Source organism: Musca vetustissima, unplaced genomic scaffold, assembly GCF_032173495.1.
Source record: "Musca vetustissima isolate MV318-11 ecotype Yass unplaced genomic scaffold, APGP_CSIRO_Mvet_v1 utg2170, whole genome shotgun sequence".
NCBI classification, from domain to species: Eukaryota; Metazoa; Arthropoda; class Insecta; order Diptera; family Muscidae; genus Musca; species Musca vetustissima.
In genome coordinates this window covers 82,069-104,607 of record NW_026879717.1, presented here as the reverse complement: position 1 = coordinate 104,607, position 22,539 = coordinate 82,069, and the positions used below count along the sequence as shown (strand labels likewise).

Genomic DNA, 22,539 nt, shown 5'->3' with positions numbered 1-22,539 from the left:
AGCAGCAACAACAACAACATCGGGAGCGTTGGATGCTGTAGCATGAGTGTAAACACCGGTTTTGGCCAAAGTCAAAATGTGATTAAACTTTATTAGAAATCAATTAAATTTATGCATATAATCAAGTTGAATACAAATGTGTGTTGGTCGCCGTTGTTGTTGTGGATGTTTTCGTTTGTGCTGTGCTGGGAAAGTTTTTGTGTGTGTCTCTTGGCTTAATATCATGGGGGAAAAGAGTTGATTCTCAAGATGTTTTGCGAGAGAAAATAATTTAAATGAAAAATATAATTTATCTCTGACATTTGAAAAATAAAAATGATTTGTGTTCAAAACAATTGCCAACTGAAAGCCCAAAAAAAAAATAACGTTTGGAACAATAAGCAAATTAGTATTGTTGGACGGGATGGAATGTGTGGCTCTGGAGGTATCAAAAAAATTGGAAACACATTTCATATTTTCGAAATATTTGTTGAAGGGGTCTTCAAAAGAATATAAATTCTTGATCGGAATAAAAATAATATAAATTAATTATAAATAATTTTCAAATAACGGTTCTAGACCATTTTGGCTATTTTTAAGGTTTTAGTCACACATTCAAACCGAAGGGTCTAAAATTTGGAATTCCGTTTATTGGGGGGTGATAAATACCTTTGCTGAAAATATTCGATATAGGAAGATCGATATTGAAGATCGCACGCCAATTTTCCAAACAAAGTGTTAGTTTTTTTAACATTCCGGGTTTTTGGTGGGTAAAAGTTGATTTCTTGACATAGCCACCAAATATTTAAAACTTTGTCTCATTTTCGTTATTTTAAGGCCCAGTCAAAGAGACAGTACTTTGTATTATCCTATCCTATTGTTTCAAGCTATATGGCTTTTAGGAGACATTTTGAATGCTCGGCAGAATATAGTCTCAATTTAAAGGCTTCGTCTCATGCTCGTTGTTTTCTTAGAGAATAAACATCGCATATCCCACCAGCTACAACGACATAGCCCCAAATTATCCCCAAATGTCCTGAAAATTCGGACCAGCCAAACATAACGACATGTTTGTTCTAAGAAACTCTATTTCAAAATATGTTCATAAAATTTAGACAGTTTCTAAGGTTTGAATCCAAGATATCCTGTGTTCAATGGACGCATGCTAACCTTTCCAACCAGGAGATGGGTAGGGTTTTATGTGCGCAATTTCATGACAACGTGTCAGTATAGGGAAAAATATGAATAGTTATATTCAGACATATGGTCGTAGATTTTAGGAGCTTTGAAGGAAATCGGGCACAACCATTATTGAATGCAATTTAGTTATAACCCCCATATGTTGGTACCACCCAAATTTTGGTGTTTTGATTGCATGCTCATGTTTTTTATATAATGAGTCGGGATCAGAGCCTAAATTAAAAGAGAATGTATACATACCGTCTTCAGATTGTGTGTGTCGCATGTCGATGATATGTGAGGGATCCGAATACCACAGTTCAAGTAGCGCCTGCGAATACTATAAAGAAGTATACACATCTGTTTAATAGGCAATTTATTGATAGAAAGCAAAATGATATTTTTGTTAAATTTTAAATTTTATTTTAAATATTTCATTCTTTAATATTTTTTTTCATTGTTTAATAAATTTAATTAATTAAATTTTTAATTTAATTATATTAATTTTAATAAATTTCCTTTCTCTCGCCCTTTGCAGAGATGGATATGAAACCAATTGGATTTTCATTACTAACAACAACCGTCCTCTGTGCTACCATCTTAATTGGGCAAATATCAGGAGAAGCTTTACGTTTGCCGGACCAGCCGAGCCCAGGCGGACAACAGACACAATCGATTAATTTCAATCATGTTCAGCAAATCTACCAACCCCAACAGCAGCAGCAGCAACAACAACAACCGCAGACACAGCAGCAGGCTCAACAACCTCAACCGGCTGGCGGTGAGGGTCGTTCATCAATCTTTGATATTTTCGGTTTAGGTGGCGGTGAAAGTGATCCCTATTTGGCACGCACCAATTCGAATTGTTTGAGCGGTGATCTATCGGAATGTTTTAAAAATCAAGCTTTATCCAGCTTTGATGAAATCTTCTATCGTAATAGTTATCCGTAAGTTGAATTGTTTGGAAATGTTATAAATAGGATATCCTTTTTATGTGAGTTTTTCTTTATGTTGCCTATTAAAGCAGTTTAACAGAATTTGCCCGAATTGTACGTTTGCCCGAGACGCAACAACGTTCCTTATTGAGTGAACCATTTGAATATTCTGAAGAACCACGCAATGATGATAGCGATTGGGATCAAATGGTGAAATATGCCTTGAGACGAGCTGAAAGGTGAGTTTTATTTGGGATAATTTTTTTTATTGATAAGAGTGCAAAATGGACAATTAGGTTTGTTAATTTAAAATTCTGTTTCTATTTATAACTATTTTGAAAAGTACATTACGACGTGCTCCTTTGCCTATATTAATAGAAAAATTGAGTGGTTGTAAGGTACTGCAATATATTAATTCTTAGGTACTACTTAAACTCATCTTGCTTAACCTTATCTCAAACACAAAATACTTATCAATAGACTATTTGTTCTAATAATAAAATTTGATTTTTAATATTAGCTGTGAATTCTGATTCTGTATTTGCAAGCAATTTTAAAAATATATAGCCCATGCTTCATCCATATCCTTCTTAAAATGTTTATATAAAATTTAAATATTCCAATAATTTATATTTTAACTTAATCCCTCTTTTGAAATTTTTATTACTTAGTAATTACTGTAAAATATGTGTCTTTGCAAAACTATATTTTGGGAAATTTCTCTAATATGATGAGCAAAATTAGCAATTCTAAAATATTAGTTTCAAAATAATGCATGTATTAAAGTGGGGTCGACATATTTTAAATTTAATTCAACGCTCCGAAGGGAACTTCATGTCATTTTGAGGGGATCCTCATCCACGATTTGAAATTTCGTTATTCATAAAAACTAGGTTTCGAAAAAAGCGTTTAAAGTTTCCGTCATAGCTTGATGCTGACATAACAAATCGATTATATCTTCAACAGTTTTTCAGATTTTCGCTTGGAATTTTAAAAGGACATTCTTGAATCAGTATTGGTTAAAAACAAATAAAAAACAAAAATTCACTTTTATGAAATCGAGAATGGGGATTATCTAATTGGAATGAATGAATTCCATAAACCTAATAGGTAGGTTCTGAATTTCATTAATGTTATGAAACGATTTCGTTAATACTATGCATTTTTTATTAATAAATTTCTGAATTTTGTTCATAACAATATTTTTCAAATTTACACATCATAATATTATTTCTAATACTTAAATCAAGTGAAGAATTGGTAATATGGCTGGTCTGGTCATTATTTAAAATTATTTTTATAATACCATGTAAACGGAGTATCAAAATTAAAGCAAACTTTGTAAAACCCTATTTTTAAACCACGTAAATTGTGAGTCGTGATATTTTTACCAAACCTACATCAAGTCGGAAGATGGTATCCATCGGTCCACTCCTTCTGGAACCTACCTCGCAATGTGTCAAATTCTTGAATTTGTTTTAATCTAATATTAAGCAACTGTAGTTTACGATTTGTTACATATTTTGCATATCGTAATATTCATACCAAATATTGATCTACTCCGAAAATGAGGAACGACGGTCTACTCCTTTTGATGTCTTTTTTTAATATTGACCTTAGGCGAACTTAAAAAAAAAAACTTTTAAAACCCTATATTAAATCCAGAGATGAGATCTATAGGGCAACTTCTCCTGATTCCTCCCCACAGATGGTCAACTCTTTCATAAAAACAAAACATATCAGTCGTCTCGAAAGGAAACATATGCGTCCTTTATTTTGAAAGTGGTCTAAGTCCATTTATTCTTGTATTGAAATATTTAAAGGTTTAGGTTTGAATTGTTAATGGTATTAATTTTGTTTCCGGCTGTGAGGCCTTAAACATGTTAGAATATATAACTTAATATGTTTTGGAAACTATACTAAAAAAGCAAGGCATTCATCAGAACCTAAAATGCACTTAAACCACTTTCAAAATAAATGTTTCCTTTCGAGACGTGGATTGAACCAAATACCCAACTTCGAGGATCTTGAGAGATTCCTATTCTTTTGAATCACATTTGCGGATACTTCGAAAGCTTGTTAAAACCAGTAAGGAAAGTAGTAAAGTCGGACGGGGCCGACTATATGATACCCTTCACCACTGTGGGTATATTCAACAGATGAATCCTAACAGACGTCAAATTTTTGAAGGACCATTAACATGAAAATGGTCAGATACAGGGTTGCTTCAAGCTAGGTTATATCTACTTCAGTACGCTGTGTCAAATTTGGGGTCGCTGTGCCAACCTTGGGGTCTTTGGTGAACCATTTATATATCGGACGAAAATATATATGGGAGCTATATCTAAATCTGGACCGATTTCCAGGAAACTAATTCAGTTCGCTGTGCCAAATTTCGTGCAAATCGAAAGATATATAGGGTCTTTGGTACACCATTTACATAAAATCGGACGAAAATATATATGGGAGCTATATCTAAATCTGGACCGATTTTCAGGAAACTTTATACACATCATTCTAGACCTAATTCAGTACGCTGTGCCAAATTTCGTGCAAATCGAAAGATATATAGTGTCTTTGGTACACTATTTACATAAAATCGGACGAAACTATATATGGGAGCTATATTTAAATCTGGACCGATTTTCAGGAAACTTAATACACATCATTCTAGACCTAATTCAGTACGCTGAGCCAAATTTCGTGCAAATCGAAAGATATATAGGGACTTTGGTACACTATTCACCTTAAATCGGACGAAAATATATATGGGAGCTATATCTAAATCTAAACCGATTTTTCCCAATTTCAATAGGGTTCGTGCTTGGGCCAATTAAATGACCTGTGCCAAATTTCATCCAAATCGGATCATAATTGCGACCTGTACTTTGTTAACAAAAATACATGGACGGACGGACAGACGGACATGCACAAATCGACTCAGAAAGTGATTCTATGCATATTCTAAAAAGGAACCATGGGTCTATCTCGATTATTTTTGCCTGTTACAAACATATGCACAAAGACATAATACCCTGTACCACAGTGTGGTGAAGGGTATAAATAGTTTTTTTTAACATTCTTAAGGTAGTTCTGATTGTGTTTTGTTTTCAACCAACAACGATGAGGAAAAAATCTTTCTCTGAGCATTTTTTTTTTACTTCAGATTGAAACCTTGATTCACTTACTGGACACTATTGTTTAGTCACTTCACGGCAAATTGGTGGCTCTGGCATCGATAGGATCTTTCGAAAACTATTATAGCAACAAGTCTATGTCGGAACAGACAATGCAATCCATTTAATTTCCCTCAGAGAGGACATAGATTTGCGATATCCCACTAGGGGGCAAAACGGAGCCGATTCAGAACAATATCTAGCTCCCATAATAAGTTCGTCCAATTTCATATAAATGATGCATATATATAGTCAAATCTTTTATAAATCGAATTCACTATCAAATATTTATTTCGCAAAGCATAAATAATTTTTATATCACTTCGTCCGATTTAGGTCCTTCCCTTACTGTTGTTTCATTGGCTCCAACAATCTTTCCCATAACCCAAATTAATACACACCTAATAAAGTGTGTGCAGCTGATAATCGTAGAACATCTCAAATGGGACTTTAATATGAATAAATTATATTTTTATTGAAGATGATATGAACAAAATAAAGTTGTACAAAATGTTGATACATGTGTTCGTATAGGTGTAAATGAAAAGATTGTGGTACATCACAAGATGATGTATTTAATATGGTTTCCAGTAGTAATGTTTGAGATTTTTTTGTGTACGTATTTAATAAGTTCTCAGAATTTATAGGGTTAATGTTCATTTATTTATAATTAACTCTACCACGTGTCTAGAAAAAAAAATAAAAATGGTGTGACATGTGTCATATTAACACCTTGCTTTTACGAGATTTCCAAAATTTGTTTTTTTTCTGAGAAATTTGTGTGAAGCATTCTTATAATTATTATTACAATTTATTTGCTACTGTAAAAATGTGGTATTTTTGTGAAGACACAACTTGCGATATAAAAAGAGCACATGGATTTTTTAAAGCAATTAAAAATTAAAATTTTATATTAGAAAATTTATTATAAATTTCTTATGGAATATTTAGTATTTAATTACTAATAATTGAAACTCTGTGTTCATAGATTATGTATGTGGATAATTGTATGCTCATGCTTTTTAAAACATTTTAATTTGACTTTATATTTTAATATTTAATTAAAACAAAATTTAATTTAAATTTCCTCTTCAGATTCATTAAATCCACTGCCTTGGAAGTAGAAGTACCAGAAGAACTAACAGAAGCTGGTCGTTATGAAGCACGTTTCATTGGCAATGACATTGATAGTGAATTGGATATTATTGAAGAGAAACATGCTTCAACATTGAGTAAGTATAACATTTTACAAAACTTTGTCACCACAAAACTAATCATCTTCCTCTCTAATTCTCTCTTTCCTTCTCCATCAATAGAACGCAAGAAGTTGAAGAAATTGATCATCCCCCTGTTGTTGGTATTGAAAATCTTCAAGCTGAAATTGTTGCTCTTCTTGCCTTTCATTTTGGGCATTGTTGGCCTTAAGAAAGTTCTCAGTTTGGCTGCCATTATTCTACCCGGTGTATTTGCTTACTTCAAATTCTGTCGTCCTCCTGGTGCTCATCAAGGTGGTGGTCTATTCTCTGGTTTATTTGCTGGCAAGGAATCATTTACTCAATATTCGCCTCAGGGTGTTGGTCCAGCTACCTACTATCATCATCATGATCATTATGAACATGGTGGCTATAGACCAGAACCACAATTCTCTAAACCTTATGGTGATTATTATAGTAAAAATTATCAAGATAGTGGTTCGGCTAATACCGTTAGCTTTGGTAATACTGCTCAAGATGCTGCTTATTCCGGTTATTATGGCAGAAGTACTGGCAAAGATATTGAAAGTACACAAAAGAGTTAAATGGGGATGTTTGTTCTCATTGAAATTTTGTACTGGCCATGCATTTTGTATTTAGTGCAACATTTGTTAAATCATTGTTAATTTTGCGTCTTTGTTTCATTTCTATATTGTATTTATTTAATGTTTTTGTATAAACATATTTATTTATATACCCTTTTTGTAATAAAATATTAAAAAAAAATTAATTTGTGTTATTATTTTCTTTCTTAATAGTAGGCTTTTTCAAATACAATAAGACATTATTTGCTTTAAATTTTTTGGGAACGAAATACATATAAAACGAAACATTTAAAAAACCATTTTAACGAAAAGTACTAAAATGTACCAAATATGGTACCCTTTGTATTAGGCGAACGGGAAGAGCTAGAATTCTGAAATTTGGAATGCGGATCACTGATGGAAAGTTAGAAAGATATGCAAAAGGGTTTTTAGAAATTCGACCTATAAGTGTACTAAAAGTACTAAATTTAGTTCTAATTATATATATATTGAACATATATAGCTAAAATCTTGAAATTTTATATGGAATACAGGTTGGGAAGTGGTGTTAATATATGGAAATGGTTTAAGATTTCCCTACTTATGTTTTTTTAAGAAGTACTAAGTGGTACTAAATTTGGTACTATTTGCTTTTAGTTGAGTGTATATAGATGGAATCCTGAAAATCGAAATAAGGGCCACTGTTGGAATACATGATTGAGGTACCTTTAAAAAATCGTACGTTTGTGTACGAAAAATACTTAATGGTACTAAATTTTGTGCAAGTTGCATTTCGGTTCACAGATCTGGAGTCTTGAAATTGGGAATTAAAATGACTGTTGCGGTGTTGAATTGAGGTAGTTTTGGAAATTCGTACTAATTGGTACGAAAAGTACTAAATGGTACTAAATATAGTACAATTTGGATTTTGCTTAAACGAATGAGCTTAAACCTTGAAATTTGGAATTCTGACTACTGTTGAAGATTGAGCTATAGCGACGTCTTTAGAAATTCGTATTTGTGTGTACGAAAAGTACTAAACGGCACTAGATATGGTACAATTTGGATTTGGGTGAACGGAGAGACCTGGAAACCTAAAATTTGGAATAATTGTTGCTTTTAGAATATAGAATCAACCCTATCCATGGTACCAATGGATAGGGTTGAGATACTGAAATTTTGAATTAATATTACTGTTGATTTTCGGTAGTTTTAAAAATTTGTCATTAGGTGTACTAAATTTGGTGCAGTTTAGATCAGAGTGAATGATAGAGATTAAAATTTTAAATTTGGAATGCAAATCACAGGATTAAGGTATTATTGGAATTTCGTACTTCTGGATACGAGAAGCTCTAAATGGTACTAAATAGAGTACAATTCGTTTTGTGTGAGCTGGAATCCTAAAATTTGGAATGAAAATTAAGGGTGGAGTGTAGGATTGAGATATCGAGGTAGTTTTGAAAATGCATGATTATGTGTACTAAATGGTACTGAGTTTAGTACAATTTGGATTTAAATGAAAGGATAGAGATAGACATAGAAATAGAAAACTTATATTTGAAAATAAAATTACTGTTAGAGTACAGGAAAAGTACTAAATGGTACTAAATATGCTACAATTTGGATGAACGAATAGGGTTGGGATCCTGAAATTTATGATTAAAATTACTGTTGCAGTGTCGAATTGAGGAAGTTTTATAAAATCGTACTTACCTCTACGAAAAGTAATAAATGGTACTAAATTTGGTTCTTGGTGAACGGATAGAGCTGGAATCCTTAAATGTAGACTAAAGGTTATTATTGGAGAACATGACTGGGATAGTTGTGGAAATATGTACTTAAGGGTACGAAAAGCACATAATTTGGTACAATTTGGGCTTAGGTGAACTGGTAGAATTGGAATCCCGAATGTTGCAACTTAGGTTACTGTGGGAGTGTAGATTTGATATAGTTTGGAATATGGGTACGGAAAGTACAGAATGGTACCAAATCTGGTACAATTTGGTTTTTGGTGAACAGACAGATCTGGAATTCTTAAATTTTGACTTACGATTACTAAATGAAAACAGTATTGAGGTATGTTTGGAAGTTCGTACTTATGAGTACGAAAAGTACTAAATTTGGACTTTGGTGGGATTAAGATTACTGTTGGAGAGTAAGATTTATGTAGTTTTAGAAATTCTTACGTATGACTATTATGGTACTAAATTTGGAACAATTTAGATTTGGTTGGATCCTGAGATTTGGAATTTAGATTACTGTTGAAGTGTAGTATTTAGCTATGGAGATAACTTTGGAAACTCGAATTGATGTGTAGGAATAGTAAATAGAATAGCAAATGCACTAAATTTCGATTTCGGCAACGGAGAGAGCTAAGTTTGTAATGTGGGTCACTGACGGAGAGTTAGAAAGAAGTACCAAAGGGGTTTTTATACTAACTGGTACTAAATTTAGTGGTGGTGGTATGGAAAATGTGTAATTATGTGTTCGAAAAGTACCAAGGATGAACTCTATTGAAATTGGGAAAAATCGGTTCAGATTTAGATATAGTTCCCATATATATTTTAGTCCAATTTTAGGTAAATAGTGCACCAAACTCCCTATATATCCTTCGATTTACACGAAATTAGGCACAGCGAGCTGAAATAAGTCTAGAACGATGTGTGTTACTAATTACCTTACTGGTTTTAATCTCTTTAATGGAAGTAAGAAATATTTCAGAAAATAGTGCTTATTTGTATGAAGAGTACTAAATCGCAAACTATATTACAACAAATTTGCAGTATTCACGATTCTATATGAAATATTTTTGTATTACCTTTCCGCATACGAAGTAGCGAGCAAAAATGCCTAAAAATGTAGAAAACATTATCCAAGTGTGTTTGAATTTTTTCTGTAGAAATTATAGATCAAATGAGTTCAGGCATTTTTTGATTAAAAAATATACCAGAGAGCCTCAGGTTTTTATATAAAAAATGTCACATTTCAATTTATACGAAAATTTAACCAATATGTTTTGCCAAGGGTCGCAGATTCTTTCTAGTATAGGATTTTTTTTGGTGATTTTTGTACACAAACATTTAGGCAAGGGATTTTTGTTACAAACAAAATCAACGGTCTCGGGAAGTTTTTTTAAAAAAAGTCGATCCAATAATCCAACGAATTTTTTTATGTTTTTCAGAAAATAGTGAAATTCTGAGAATTTTTTGTTTAAACTAATTGAACATATCTCTCAGGACTTTATTCTTTAAAAAAATTATTCCAAGAGTCTTAGAAATGTTTTCTATAGAAAATTTTTGAATTGTTCATGGGGATACGATTTTTACTATAGAAAATATTAGCCAAAGTTCCTTACGTTTATATTTCTGCAGACAAATTTACCAAATACTCTCAGTAATTTGTCTACAGAAAAAGTATATGTACTGTCTTCGGACTTCTTATTCCCTCAGCCTTGTGGATAATGATTGTATATACACTTTGATACGTAAAAATTGACTCATTGAACTATTGGTTTAAGACTCAATGTTTCTTTAGAGAAAATCCGTTTCAGACAATTTTGGGGCGATTTAGAAATGCCCGTTCGTCTGTATGACCGGTTGGTGCGCACGATAACTCTCGAAGGGAGTTACGATTTTATCTAAAATTTGCACATCGTAATATTTGTTCCAAACATGGATTAAGTTCGAAGATGAGGAATATCGGTCCACTCCTGCTAGTACCACTTCCATAAAATGGCCCACAATGCAAGAAATTAATTTTATAATATCATGCAAAGGGACTATACGATTTGCACCAAACATTGTACAAACTATTATCTTTACCAAGCCTAGCTCATGTCCGAAGATAAGACCAAGACCCATTTCTTTAGAGAAAATCCGTTTCAGACAATTTTGGGGCGATTTAGAAATGTCCGTTCGTCTGTATGACCGGTTGGTGCGCACGATAACTCTCGAAGGGAGTTACGATTTCATCTAAAATTTGCACATCGTAATATTTGTTCCAAACATGGTTTAAGTTCGAAGATGGGGAATATCAGTCCAATCCCGCTAATACCAGTTCCACAAAATGGTCTAAAATTGTGCAAAAAAATAATTTTATAATATCATGCGAACGGAAAATATGATTTGTACCAAACTTTGTACAGCATATTATCTTTACCAAGCCTAGCTCATGTCTGAAGAAGGAATGCATTGGATCACTCCCTCTGGTACCTCCCCCACAATTGGTAAATGTTTCCAATGTATATAAATTCAATATTAGTCAATTCAATATTGAAAATGTCGATAAAATCGGAGAAATGGTCGAAGTTGAACGGCATGTCAGCGGCCGTAATATCGCCCAGGCACTAAAAATCGACCATAAAACTATTTAAAACCATTTACACAAAACTGGATTCAAAAAGAAGCTCGATGTTTGGGTGCCACACCAATTAACAGAAAAAAATATGATGGATCCAATTTCCATCTGCGAAGCCTTGGCTAAACGGAATGAGATAGACCCATTTCTTAAACGGAGGGTGACTGGAGATGAGAAATGAATAACTCTCGATAAACGAGCGGTGAAGCACCTCAGTCGGTGGCCAAACCAGGACTAAGGGGATTATTTATTATCAATTGCTTCCATATCGCCAAACGCTAAACTCTGACCTCTACTGTCAACAACTGGACCGTTTAATGTTAGCAATTGACCAGAAACGGCCAGAATTGGCCAACAGTAGAGGTGTCGTGTTCCACCAGGACAACGCTAGGCCACACACATCTACAGTGACCCGCCAGATACTTCGGGAGCTTGGTTGGGAGGTTTTATTGTCACCAAGCGATTATCATTATTTTCTTACATTGCAAAATTTCTTTAATGATAAAGAATTGGTATCTTGGGAGGATTCTGAAAATCGACTACAAGAGTTTTTTGCAAATTGAGAGCAGGACTTCAATCAGAGATGCATTATGAAGTTACCTTTAAAATGGCAACAAATCATACAACAAAACGGTGCATATTTGTTACTACATGTTGGTATGTGTATGGGTTCTTTTAATTACGTTCAAATATCTATGTACTTAACGCAGTTATTTTCGTCCGATTCCATTTCCAAGGTCCTATAAAGATGCTATGTCTATTCTATCTAAAGGATATTGTGCATATGAGCATCTCTTGTATGTACCCAAAGAGGTGAAGGGTATTTTATTATAACATAAAAAATTACCCTAGGCTTTTACGATTGTTTTGTTTTAAGAGAAACGAACCTGAGGGCTCAGAAAGGTTTTTTGATAATTTTTGAAAATTTTTGATAATTTTAGAAAAAAAAAAACCAGTAAGGAAAGTAGTAAAGACCGACGGGGCCGACTATATTATACCCTTCGCCACTGTGGGTATATTCAACAGATGAATCCTAACAGACGTCGAATTTTTGAAGGACCATTAACATGAAAATGGATCCATAAACATGTCATTCTGCAACATATACTATATTTTTCATTTGGTCAGCTACAGGGTTGCTTCAAGCTAGGTTATATCTACCTCAGTACGCTGTGCCAAATTTGGGGTCGCTGTGCCAACCTTTGGGTCTTTGGTGAACCATTTATATATGGGAACTATATCTAAATCTGAACCGATTTTCGGGAAACTTAGCACACACCATTCTAGACCTAATTTAGTACGCTGTGCCAAATTTCGTGCAAATCGAAAGATATATAGGGACTTGGGTACACCATTTACATAAAATCGGACGAAAATATATATGGGAGCTATATCTAAATCTGGACCGATTTTCAGGAAACTTAACACACATCATTGTAGACCTAATTCAGTACGCTGTGCCAAATTTCGTGAAAATCTAAAGTTTGATAGGGTCTTTGGTACACCAATTACATAAAATCGTACGAAACTATATATGGGAGCTATATCTAAATCTGGACCAATTTTCAGGAAACTTAACACACATCATTCTAAATGCGACATGGACGGACACACGAACATGCATAAATCGACTCAGAAAGTGTCGACATGCATATTCTCAAAAGGAACCATGGGTCTATCTCGATTACTTTTGCCTGTTACAAATATATGTACAAAGACATAATACTTTGTACCACAGTGTGGTGAAGGGTATAACAATATACGGGATATTTTTTTTTGTTTAGACGAATAAAAGAAAACTACTTCTCCGGTTTCTTTAAATAGTTTTAATTATTTTTCATGAAAAAAATCCGACTTTGACAAATTAAAGCATGTTGGGTAAAAAATATTAAATTATTCTTTCTTCTGTGTTATATTCAAATTTCTTTATAAAACCTCACATTTAATGAATATTGTGTGAATTTTTTAAATTTCTCTGAAAATATGACATATGCATATTATATATTTATAAGCTCCATGAGTGTATGTACATAGATTAAGACCATAATTTTCTTATTCTTCTTATTTTGTTACACATTTCGAAACATTTTCTACACGCTTTTCTACGTTTAACTGACGAATAATAAATAGACCAATTTAAGTAATTAGAAGAAATTTGTATGACATTGAATTTCGTTTTTTATATCTTGTCTGCATTCATGGGACATTACATAAATTGCACCCACACTCTAGTTTGCCTTTGGCAAACTGGAGTGCTAATAAATATTCTTGGGAATCATTGTAACAATTTTTTACAACAACGAAAAGAAGAAGGAAAAATGAGAACAAAATAAGAGAAAAAATTGGCGGTTATATTTTGCCCTTAAATTTTTAACAAGGATTTTTATGTTATAAATTGTGCGTGCTCTACTTGCCGAGATGTTCTTGTGAGTGGGAGAGATGGGAAGGCAGTATACTTTTAAGATTCTTTAAGTCATTCGGTTGAAGTATTGAGTTTTTCTGTGGTTTTATGTGTGTTTCTGTTATATAATAGCATTGTGTTTATATTATCGCACAGTGACTGAAATCCCTGATGGCATATTAGAAGAAAAAGTTTGGGTGGTCAAAGATCATTTTAAGATTTAAACATTTATGTGGCACGTGTGTGGAAAGCATCTTTCAATAACTTTTAATTTGAATTAATTCCCTTAGGTACAAATAATTATATTTATATCCTGCACTATCTTGTGTGGGTATTATAAGTTTGAGTGGTTCAAAAGGTAGGCAACGTCTGCAGAAAATACCTGCGTATTAAAGAAGGACTGTCTGTTATGGGAAGTAATTGCCACGAAACAATGCTTAGTTTCTGATTTAACTCGGAAGCATTTTTATGCTCAGCAATAGTATAGGTTATCACATCACAGATGATACTGAATGTTGAATCATGCATCCGAAAATATATATCCAAACCAGTGAGCGGAGCAGTATAGTCGGACGGGGCCGACCATACGATACCCTACACAACTACCACGAACTCTAACTTTCTGAGGATGTTTATTCCGAGTCTGAGTAATATTTCGTGATATTTGCCCCCTCTTGTCCGATTAGAGATCAACAACACCTCTTCCTTACTTTTTTTGGATATTCAGTACAGTCCTTCTAATTACTTGTCCAGATTACCTTCACGGTGGGTTGTGCTGTGATTTTCGGATTATACTCGACTCGAAAACACACAAAAAATTAAGTTTTCGGTCCATTTCATCCCAAAATTTTAATCTGATCATCGCCGAAAATTGTAGGCGTTGTTCTTGACCATAACTGGAACTTCATGAAAAATTTCAAAGCCATCAGCGGGATATTTCCCCCTCTAATGTGGTAATGGGTTACTAAATAATATCTGAATACGTAAGCACCTGTAAATATTTGACTGTAACTCCCACATCTGAGTAGATACATCACTATATTTGGTATCAATTTAAAGGCCAACCACTCCTCTTGAATATGCTATCAACTCCTCGGGTCTACATCCTCCAAGAGAAAATATATATGCCATAGAATACAAATTTTGTCATTTTTCACACAAAAGTCAGGGTCCATTTGACCCGCTAAATATTGACCGATCTTTATCAAACCATGCATGCTTATTCTCTGGCCCGATCCCCTTCTCCATGCAAAAATTAGCAGTGTTTGGGCCATAATTGCGGCCTCTGGAGCGACCAGAAAAACCGACAAAAATAATGTTTTTGGTCCATTTCATCCCCTAAATATTAACCGATCTTTTCCAAAAACAATAGGGGTCTTCATTGGCCAGAACCCATCCTACATGCAAAATTTCGTGAAGATTGGTTCATAACTGTGGCCTGTATCGTGTTTACAAATTATAATGGACAGACGGACGGACGGACGGACGGACGGACGGACACACATGTCTTGATCGATTCAGCTAGTCGAGATATGACGATCGGTATACTTAAAGGTATGTCTAGGACCAATATTTCGCGGCGTTACAAACATTTGGGGCTGCACAAAGCTATAATACCCTGACAACATAGTTGTGTAGGGTATAATCAGATGCTTCTAGTAATGAATATGCAAAATATCCGAGAGAAAGCATAAGGTGAAGTGTATATTAAAACCTCGAAGTAATAGTCGGAGACCCCTAAAATACATACATTCATGATTTTTTTTAGTGAAAATTGGGTAGATTGGTCCACGTTTTACTTAAGCTCCCATATAACGGTACCGACAATTTTTCGGTATTTTGAAGGTTTTATAATTTCCAATCAAAAGGGCCGTAATAAAATTTCTATTATAAGTCTATCTTTTAATATAGCTCCCATACATATGTCCCGCCCAATATTCGGCAATATTTGAGGATTTAAGCCTCAATTTCCTATAGAAAAAATCGTTATATGCCCATGTTATGACATAGCCCTCATATAAATGTCCTGCCTAATTTTCATATATCGAGATGTCTCGAGGCTGGCATACAACTTCGCATTATCATTATTCGTCCATGTTTTGACATAGTCTCCATATAGAGTTCCAAGCCAATTTTTAGTCGAAAAGGTTATAATTTGACATTTGGAGGTTTTGGAGGCTGGCATACATCTGCGCAGAAATTAATAGTGCCCAATATATTTGCAATACTTTGATGCTTTTAACCGAATTTTTCCACAATGGGACTAAATTTTGGTAATGCGGGTATTTGAAAGAGGACATGTATCTATGCAGATGTTGTATAACATAGGTAGAGGTGCATGTCCGTCCGTATTCCGTTTGACCCAAGGATGAACCCAATTGAAATTGGTTCAAATGTAGATATAGCTCTCGTATACACTTTCGTCCAATTATATGTAAACGGTGCACCAAACTCCATATATATTGGTCCGATTAAGACAACATTTTGTGTGCGAAATTTTGTTGGAATCGGTTCAAATTTAGATATAGCTCCCATAAATAGTTTCGTCCAATATTTGTACGATTGAGACAAAATTTTAAAGAGAGTGCTGAATTGGGTCCTAATTGATGTATGCGAAGTTTTGTTGGAATCGGTTCAGATTTAGTTTCGTCCGATTTTATTTAAATTGAGCACCATACTGGCAATGTTTGTCCTATTGAGAAAAAAAAAATGGTGCGCCCTAGAACCTGTGCTATTTGTACGATATTTTGTTGTTGAAACCAGGACTAAGGGGATTATTTATTATCAATTGCTTCCATATCGCCAAACGCTAAACTCTGACCTCTACTGTCAACAACTGGACCGTTTAATGTTAGCAATTGACCAGAAACGGCCAGAATTGGCCAACAGTAGAGGTGTCGTGTTCCACCAGGACAACGCTAGGCCACACACATCTACAGTGACCCGCCAGATACTTCGGGAGCTTGGTTGGGAGGTTTTATTGTCACCAAGCGATTATCATTATTTTCTTACATTGCAAAATTTCTTTAATGATAAAGAATTGGTATCTTGGGAGGATTCTGAAAATCGACTACAAGAGTTTTTTGCAAATTGAGAGCAGGACTTCAATCAGAGATGCATTATGAAGTTACCTTTAAAATGGCAGCAAATCATACAACAAAACGGTGCATATTTGTTACTACATGTTGGTATGTGTATGGGTTCTTTTAATTACGTTCAAATATCTATGTACTTAACGCAGTTATTTTCGTCCGATTCCATTTCCAAGGTCCTATAAAGATGCTATGTCTATTCTATCTAAAGGATATTGTGCATATGAGCATCTCTTGTATGTACCCAAAGAGGTGAAGGGTATTTTATTATAACATAAAAAATTACCCTAGGCTTTTACGATTGTTTTGTTTTAAGAGAAACGAACCTGAGGGCTCAGAAAGGTTTTTTGATAATTTTTGAAAATTTTTGATAATTTTAGAAAAAAAAAACCAGTAAGGAAAGTAGTAAAGACCGACGGGGCCGACTATATTATACCCTTCGCCACTGTGGGTATATTCAACAGATGAATCCTAACAGACGTCGAATTTTTGAAGGACCATTAACATGAAAATGGATCCATAAACATGTCATTCTGCAACATATACTATATTTTTCATTTGGTCAGCTACAGGGTTGCTTCAAGCTAGGTTATATCTACCTCAGTACGCTGTGCCAAATTTGGGGTCGCTGTGCCAACCTTTGGGTCTTTGGTGAACCATTTATATATGGGAACTATATCTAAATCTGAACCGATTTTCGGGAAACTTAGCACACACCATTCTAGACCTAATTTAGTACGCTGTGCCAAATTTCGTGCAAATCGAAAGATATATAGGGACTTGGGTACACCATTTACATAAAATCGGACGAAAATATATATGGGAGCTATATCTAAATCTGGACCGATTTTCAGGAAACTTAACACACATCATTGTAGACCTAATTCAGTACGCTGTGCCAAATTTCGTGAAAATCTAAAGTTTGATAGGGTCTTTGGTACACCAATTACATAAAATCGTACGAAACTATATATGGGAGCTATATCTAAATCTGGACCAATTTTCAGGAAACTTAACACACATCATTCTAAATGCGACATGGACGGACACACGAACATGCATAAATCGACTCAGAAAGTGTCGACATGCATATTCTCAAAAGGAACCATGGGTCTATCTCGATTACTTTTGCCTGTTACAAATATATGTACAAAGACATAATACTTTGTACCACAGTGTGGTGAAGGGTATAACAATATACGGGATATTTTTTTTTGTTTAGACGAATAAAAGAAAACTACTTCTCCGGTTTCTTTAAATAGTTTTAATTATTTTTCATGAAAAAAATCCGACTTTGACAAATTAAAGCATGTTGGGTAAAAAATATTAAATTATTCTTTCTTCTGTGTTATATTCAAATTTCTTTATAAAACCTCACATTTAATGAATATTGTGTGAATTTTTTAAATTTCTCTGAAAATATGACATATGCATATTATATATTTATAAGCTCCATGAGTGTATGTACATAGATTAAGACCATAATTTTCTTATTCTTCTTATTTTGTTACACATTTCGAAACATTTTCTACACGCTTTTCTACGTTTAACTGACGAATAATAAATAGACCAATTTAAGTAATTAGAAGAAATTTGTATGACATTGAATTTCGTTTTTTATATCTTGTCTGCATTCATGGGACATTACATAAATTGCACCCACACTCTAGTTTGCCTTTGGCAAACTGGAGTGCTAATAAATATTCTTGGGAATCATTGTAACAATTTTTTACAACAACGAAAAGAAGAAGGAAAAATGAGAACAAAATAAGAGAAAAAATTGGCGGTTATATTTTGCCCTTAAATTTTTAACAAGGATTTTTATGTTATAAATTGTGCGTGCTCTACTTGCCGAGATGTTCTTGTGAGTGGGAGAGATGGGAAGGCAGTATACTTTTAAGATTCTTTAAGTCATTCGGTTGAAGTATTGAGTTTTTCTGTGGTTTTATGTGTGTTTCTGTTATATAATAGCATTGTGTTTATATTATCGCACAGTGACTGAAATCCCTGATGGCATATTAGAAGAAAAAGTTTGGGTGGTCAAAGATCATTTTAAGATTTAAACATTTATGTGGCACGTGTGTGGAAAGCATCTTTCAATAACTTTTAATTTGAATTAATTCCCTTAGGTACAAATAATTATATTTATATCCTGCACTATCTTGTGTGGGTATTATAAGTTTGAGTGGTTCAAAAGGTAGGCAACGTCTGCAGAAAATACCTGCGTATTAAAGAAGGACTGTCTGTTATGGGAAGTAATTGCCACGAAACAATGCTTAGTTTCTGATTTAACTCGGAAGCATTTTTATGCTCAGCAATAGTATAGGTTATCACATCACAGATGATACTGAATGTTGAATCATGCATCCGAAAATATATATCCAAATCAGATGCTTCTAGTAATGAATATGCAAAATATCCGAGAGAAAGCATAAGGTGAAGTGTATATTAAAACCTCGAAGTAATAGTCGGAGACCCCTAAAATACATACATTCATGATTTTTTTTAGTGAAAATTGGGCAGATTGGTCCACGTTTTACTTAAGCTCCCATATAACGGTACCGACAATTTTTCGGTATTTTGAAGGTTTTATAATTTCCAATCAAAAGGGCCGTAATAAAATTTCTATTATAAGTCTATCTTTTAATATAGCTCCCATACATATGTCCCGCCCAATATTCGGCAATATTTGAGGATTTAAGCCTCAATTTCCTATAGAAAAAATCGTTATATGCCCATGTTATGACATAGCCCTCATATAAATGTCCTGCCTAATTTTCATATATCGAGATGTCTCGAGGCTGGCATACAACTTCGCATTATCATTATTCGTCCATGTTTTGACATAGTCTCCATATAGAGTTCCAAGCCAATTTTTAGTCGAAAAGGTTATAATTTGACATTTGGAGGTTTTGGAGGCTGGCATACATCTGCGCAGAAATTAATAGTGCCCAATATATTTGCAATACTTTGATGCTTTTAACCGAATTTTTCCACAATGGGACTAAATTTTGGTAATGCGGGTATTTGAAAGAGGACATGTATCTATGCAGATGTTGTATAACATAGGTAGAGGTGCATGTCCGTCCGTATTCCGTTTGACCCAAGGATGAACCCAATTGAAATTGGTTCAAATGTAGATATAGCTCTCGTATACACTTTCGTCCAATTATATGTAAACGGTGCACCAAACTCCATATATATTGGTCCGATTAAGACAACATTTTGCACAGAGTACTAAATTCGGTCATGATTGAAGTGTGCGAAATTTTGTTGGAATCGGTTCAAATTTAGATATAGCTCCCATAAATAGTTTCGTCCAATATTTGTACGATTGAGACAAAATTTTAAAGAGAGTGCTGAATTGGGTCCTAATTGATGTATGCGAAGTTTTGTTGGAATCGGTTCAGATTTAGTTTCGTCCGATTTTATTTAAATTGAGCACCATACTGGCAATGTTTGTCCTATTGAGAAAAAAAAATGGTGCGCCCTAGAACCTGTGCTATTTGTACGATATTTTGTTGTTGAAATCGGTTCAGATTTAGATTTGCAAATGGAGGAGCCTATGTATGTTCGCTTTACATGAAATATTGCATTGCGTATTGGATTGAAGTCGTTTAGATATAGCTTCCAGATATATTTTCAGCCGATTTCATCTAAATGCTGTACCAAATAACAAAACATTGTTCGATTAGGACGAATTAGTGCACAACGTACCAAAAGGGACCTAGAATATTTTTTGGACAGATCACTGTGTTTCAGCATACCAAATGGTAGGTGCAACGGTTGCTCAAATACATCAATTTATATATAGCTCCCATACATATTATGCTCGATTTCATACCAATAATTTACATTCATTTTTTCACAAATTTCAGAATGGTATGTGTATGGGTTGTTTTAATTTAGTTCAAATATCTATGTACTTCGCGCAGTTAATTTCGTCCGATTCTATTTCAATGATCCTCCAAAGATGTCTATTCAATCTACAGGATTTTGTATATATGAGCATATCTTGTGCCCAAAGTGGTGAAGGGTATCATATAGTCGGCCCGTTCCAACTTTTGTACTTTTCTTACTTACTTATAATAAACCCGATTTTTTTCAAAATTCATCACGCTATACCTCAAAACTTTGTTATATGGCGAATTTGTTTTTTTTGGGTTTTTAATAAATAAAATTTAGTTTTGGTAACAATCAGTTTTAGCAACAATTATATGAATTCACATAGTTAAGGTTGCTTTTTTAGCAGCGCTATTGTCATTGTGATATTTTTGAAAAGGACGGTGGCGCCAAATGGGTTTATTTTCCATCCCAAGACATAAATTCCCAAAAAGGATATATCCACCCCAAAAATGTTTGTTCAGCAACAGACCAATATATGATTGGCCCCGATACGTCTATGGAAAAGGGCCATAGATGTATCAGGGCCAATCGGGGTATTCTATATTAAAAGCATCCGAAGAAAAGCGTTAATAATTATGAGGTGTGTAGAAGATGTAAGTAAGAATTACATATAAGCATGTAATTATGAGCTAATATTTCCTTGGATTTAAGTAGGTGGAGTTTCCATGAAATAATACATCATGCATCGAAAACTGAAATTACATTCAACAAGGTGGCATAACATCGTATGGTTACAAAATATACACACTGTACAATCAAACCTATGCTATTAACTGTAAATCTTTCTTCATGGAATTGTTTTATTTAATTACGGTCGGTTCATAATAAGAACAACAACAACAACGAAATTGGAGATAAATTTGTTAATTCCTTGCTGTGGGAAATGTGGTGGACCCAAATGAAAGGAATAATGAAATGAAAAAAGTTTGTTTTTTCTTTTTTCAGTTTTGTTTTGCAAGTCTGATTAAGTATTTAATTTTCCCCCCTTTCCCATCACAATTGGCACCTATAAATAAGTCATGCATTTCTATGACTGTTTCTAAACACCAGGGTATAAATTAAACAACAAATGATAAAACGTTCGAGAATGAAAATAACTTCATGTCCCATTTCTGGTGAAATGCCATTCTGTCTGGTGTGACGTAAATGGCGGAGTAATAAAAAACGAAAAAGATATATTCCGTTTTGCAGCAGCATCACAGCCTTATTAACTTGGATTATTTTTTCGCTGGTTATTGTAAGGGGTTGAATGGATGTCGGATAAATCAACCAGTTCGTTTTTTTGCCGTTGCTGCTGTCTGTCTGTACGAAACCACAATGTGGGTGGTTAAGTACTTTATAATCTTCCCGCAAAAACATATATTTAAATATAAAGTATTTTTTTATTATATCGTGGCATACTATGTGAAAAGTGTCTTATAATTCATGAAAGTCAAAATGTTCATATATAAATTTTAGAAAAAAACGAGTTTTGTGGATTACGAACAGGTGTTCTTTAAAAAGTGTTTTTAGACTACTGTTGAATTTATGATAATTATTTTCTTTACTGTTGTCTAGAGTTCATATTTCTTGGAGAGAAAATATGTTTTATAGGTGGTATATTAAACATAAATTGTTACAAGGTGTGCTGTGAATATTTTGAGATGAGGTAGTGCTAGATTTGCTAGATATAAAGTGGAACTTCAATTAAAAATACAGCCACAAGGTGTTGAAGAAGATTTGCCTGGAAGTTAATACC

The 22,539-nt window shown here is 33.8% G+C and overlaps 1 protein-coding gene across 1 annotated transcript; it reads left to right on the top strand.

The window, feature by feature from the left end:
- Nucleotides 1-1,914: 1,914 nt before the first annotated feature.
- LOC133324817 (uncharacterized) lies at nt 1,915-7,070 on the top strand. The gene is made up of 4 exons (XM_061533653.1): nt 1,915-2,105; nt 2,183-2,332; nt 6,365-6,501; nt 6,586-7,070. The coding sequence occupies exons 2-4, from the start codon at nt 2,301-2,303 to the stop codon at nt 7,065-7,067; spliced, it is 651 nt and encodes a 216-aa protein (XP_061389637.1). The 5' UTR covers nt 1,915-2,105; nt 2,183-2,300; the 3' UTR covers nt 7,068-7,070.
- The last annotated feature ends 15,469 nt before the right edge of the window (nt 7,071-22,539 follow it).

Bases quoted from the DNA above. Each gene is read 5' to 3' on its own strand.
- LOC133324817 (XM_061533653.1), top strand. From the start codon at position 2,301: ATGGTGAAATATGCCTTGAGACGAGCTGAAAG. The intron at 2,333-6,364 runs GTGAGTTTTATT...TTTCCTCTTCAG, and splicing joins GCCTTGAGACGAGCTGAAAG to ATTCATTAAATCCACTGCCT. The intron at 6,502-6,585 runs GTAAGTATAACA...CTCCATCAATAG, and splicing joins GAAACATGCTTCAACATTGA to AACGCAAGAAGTTGAAGAAA.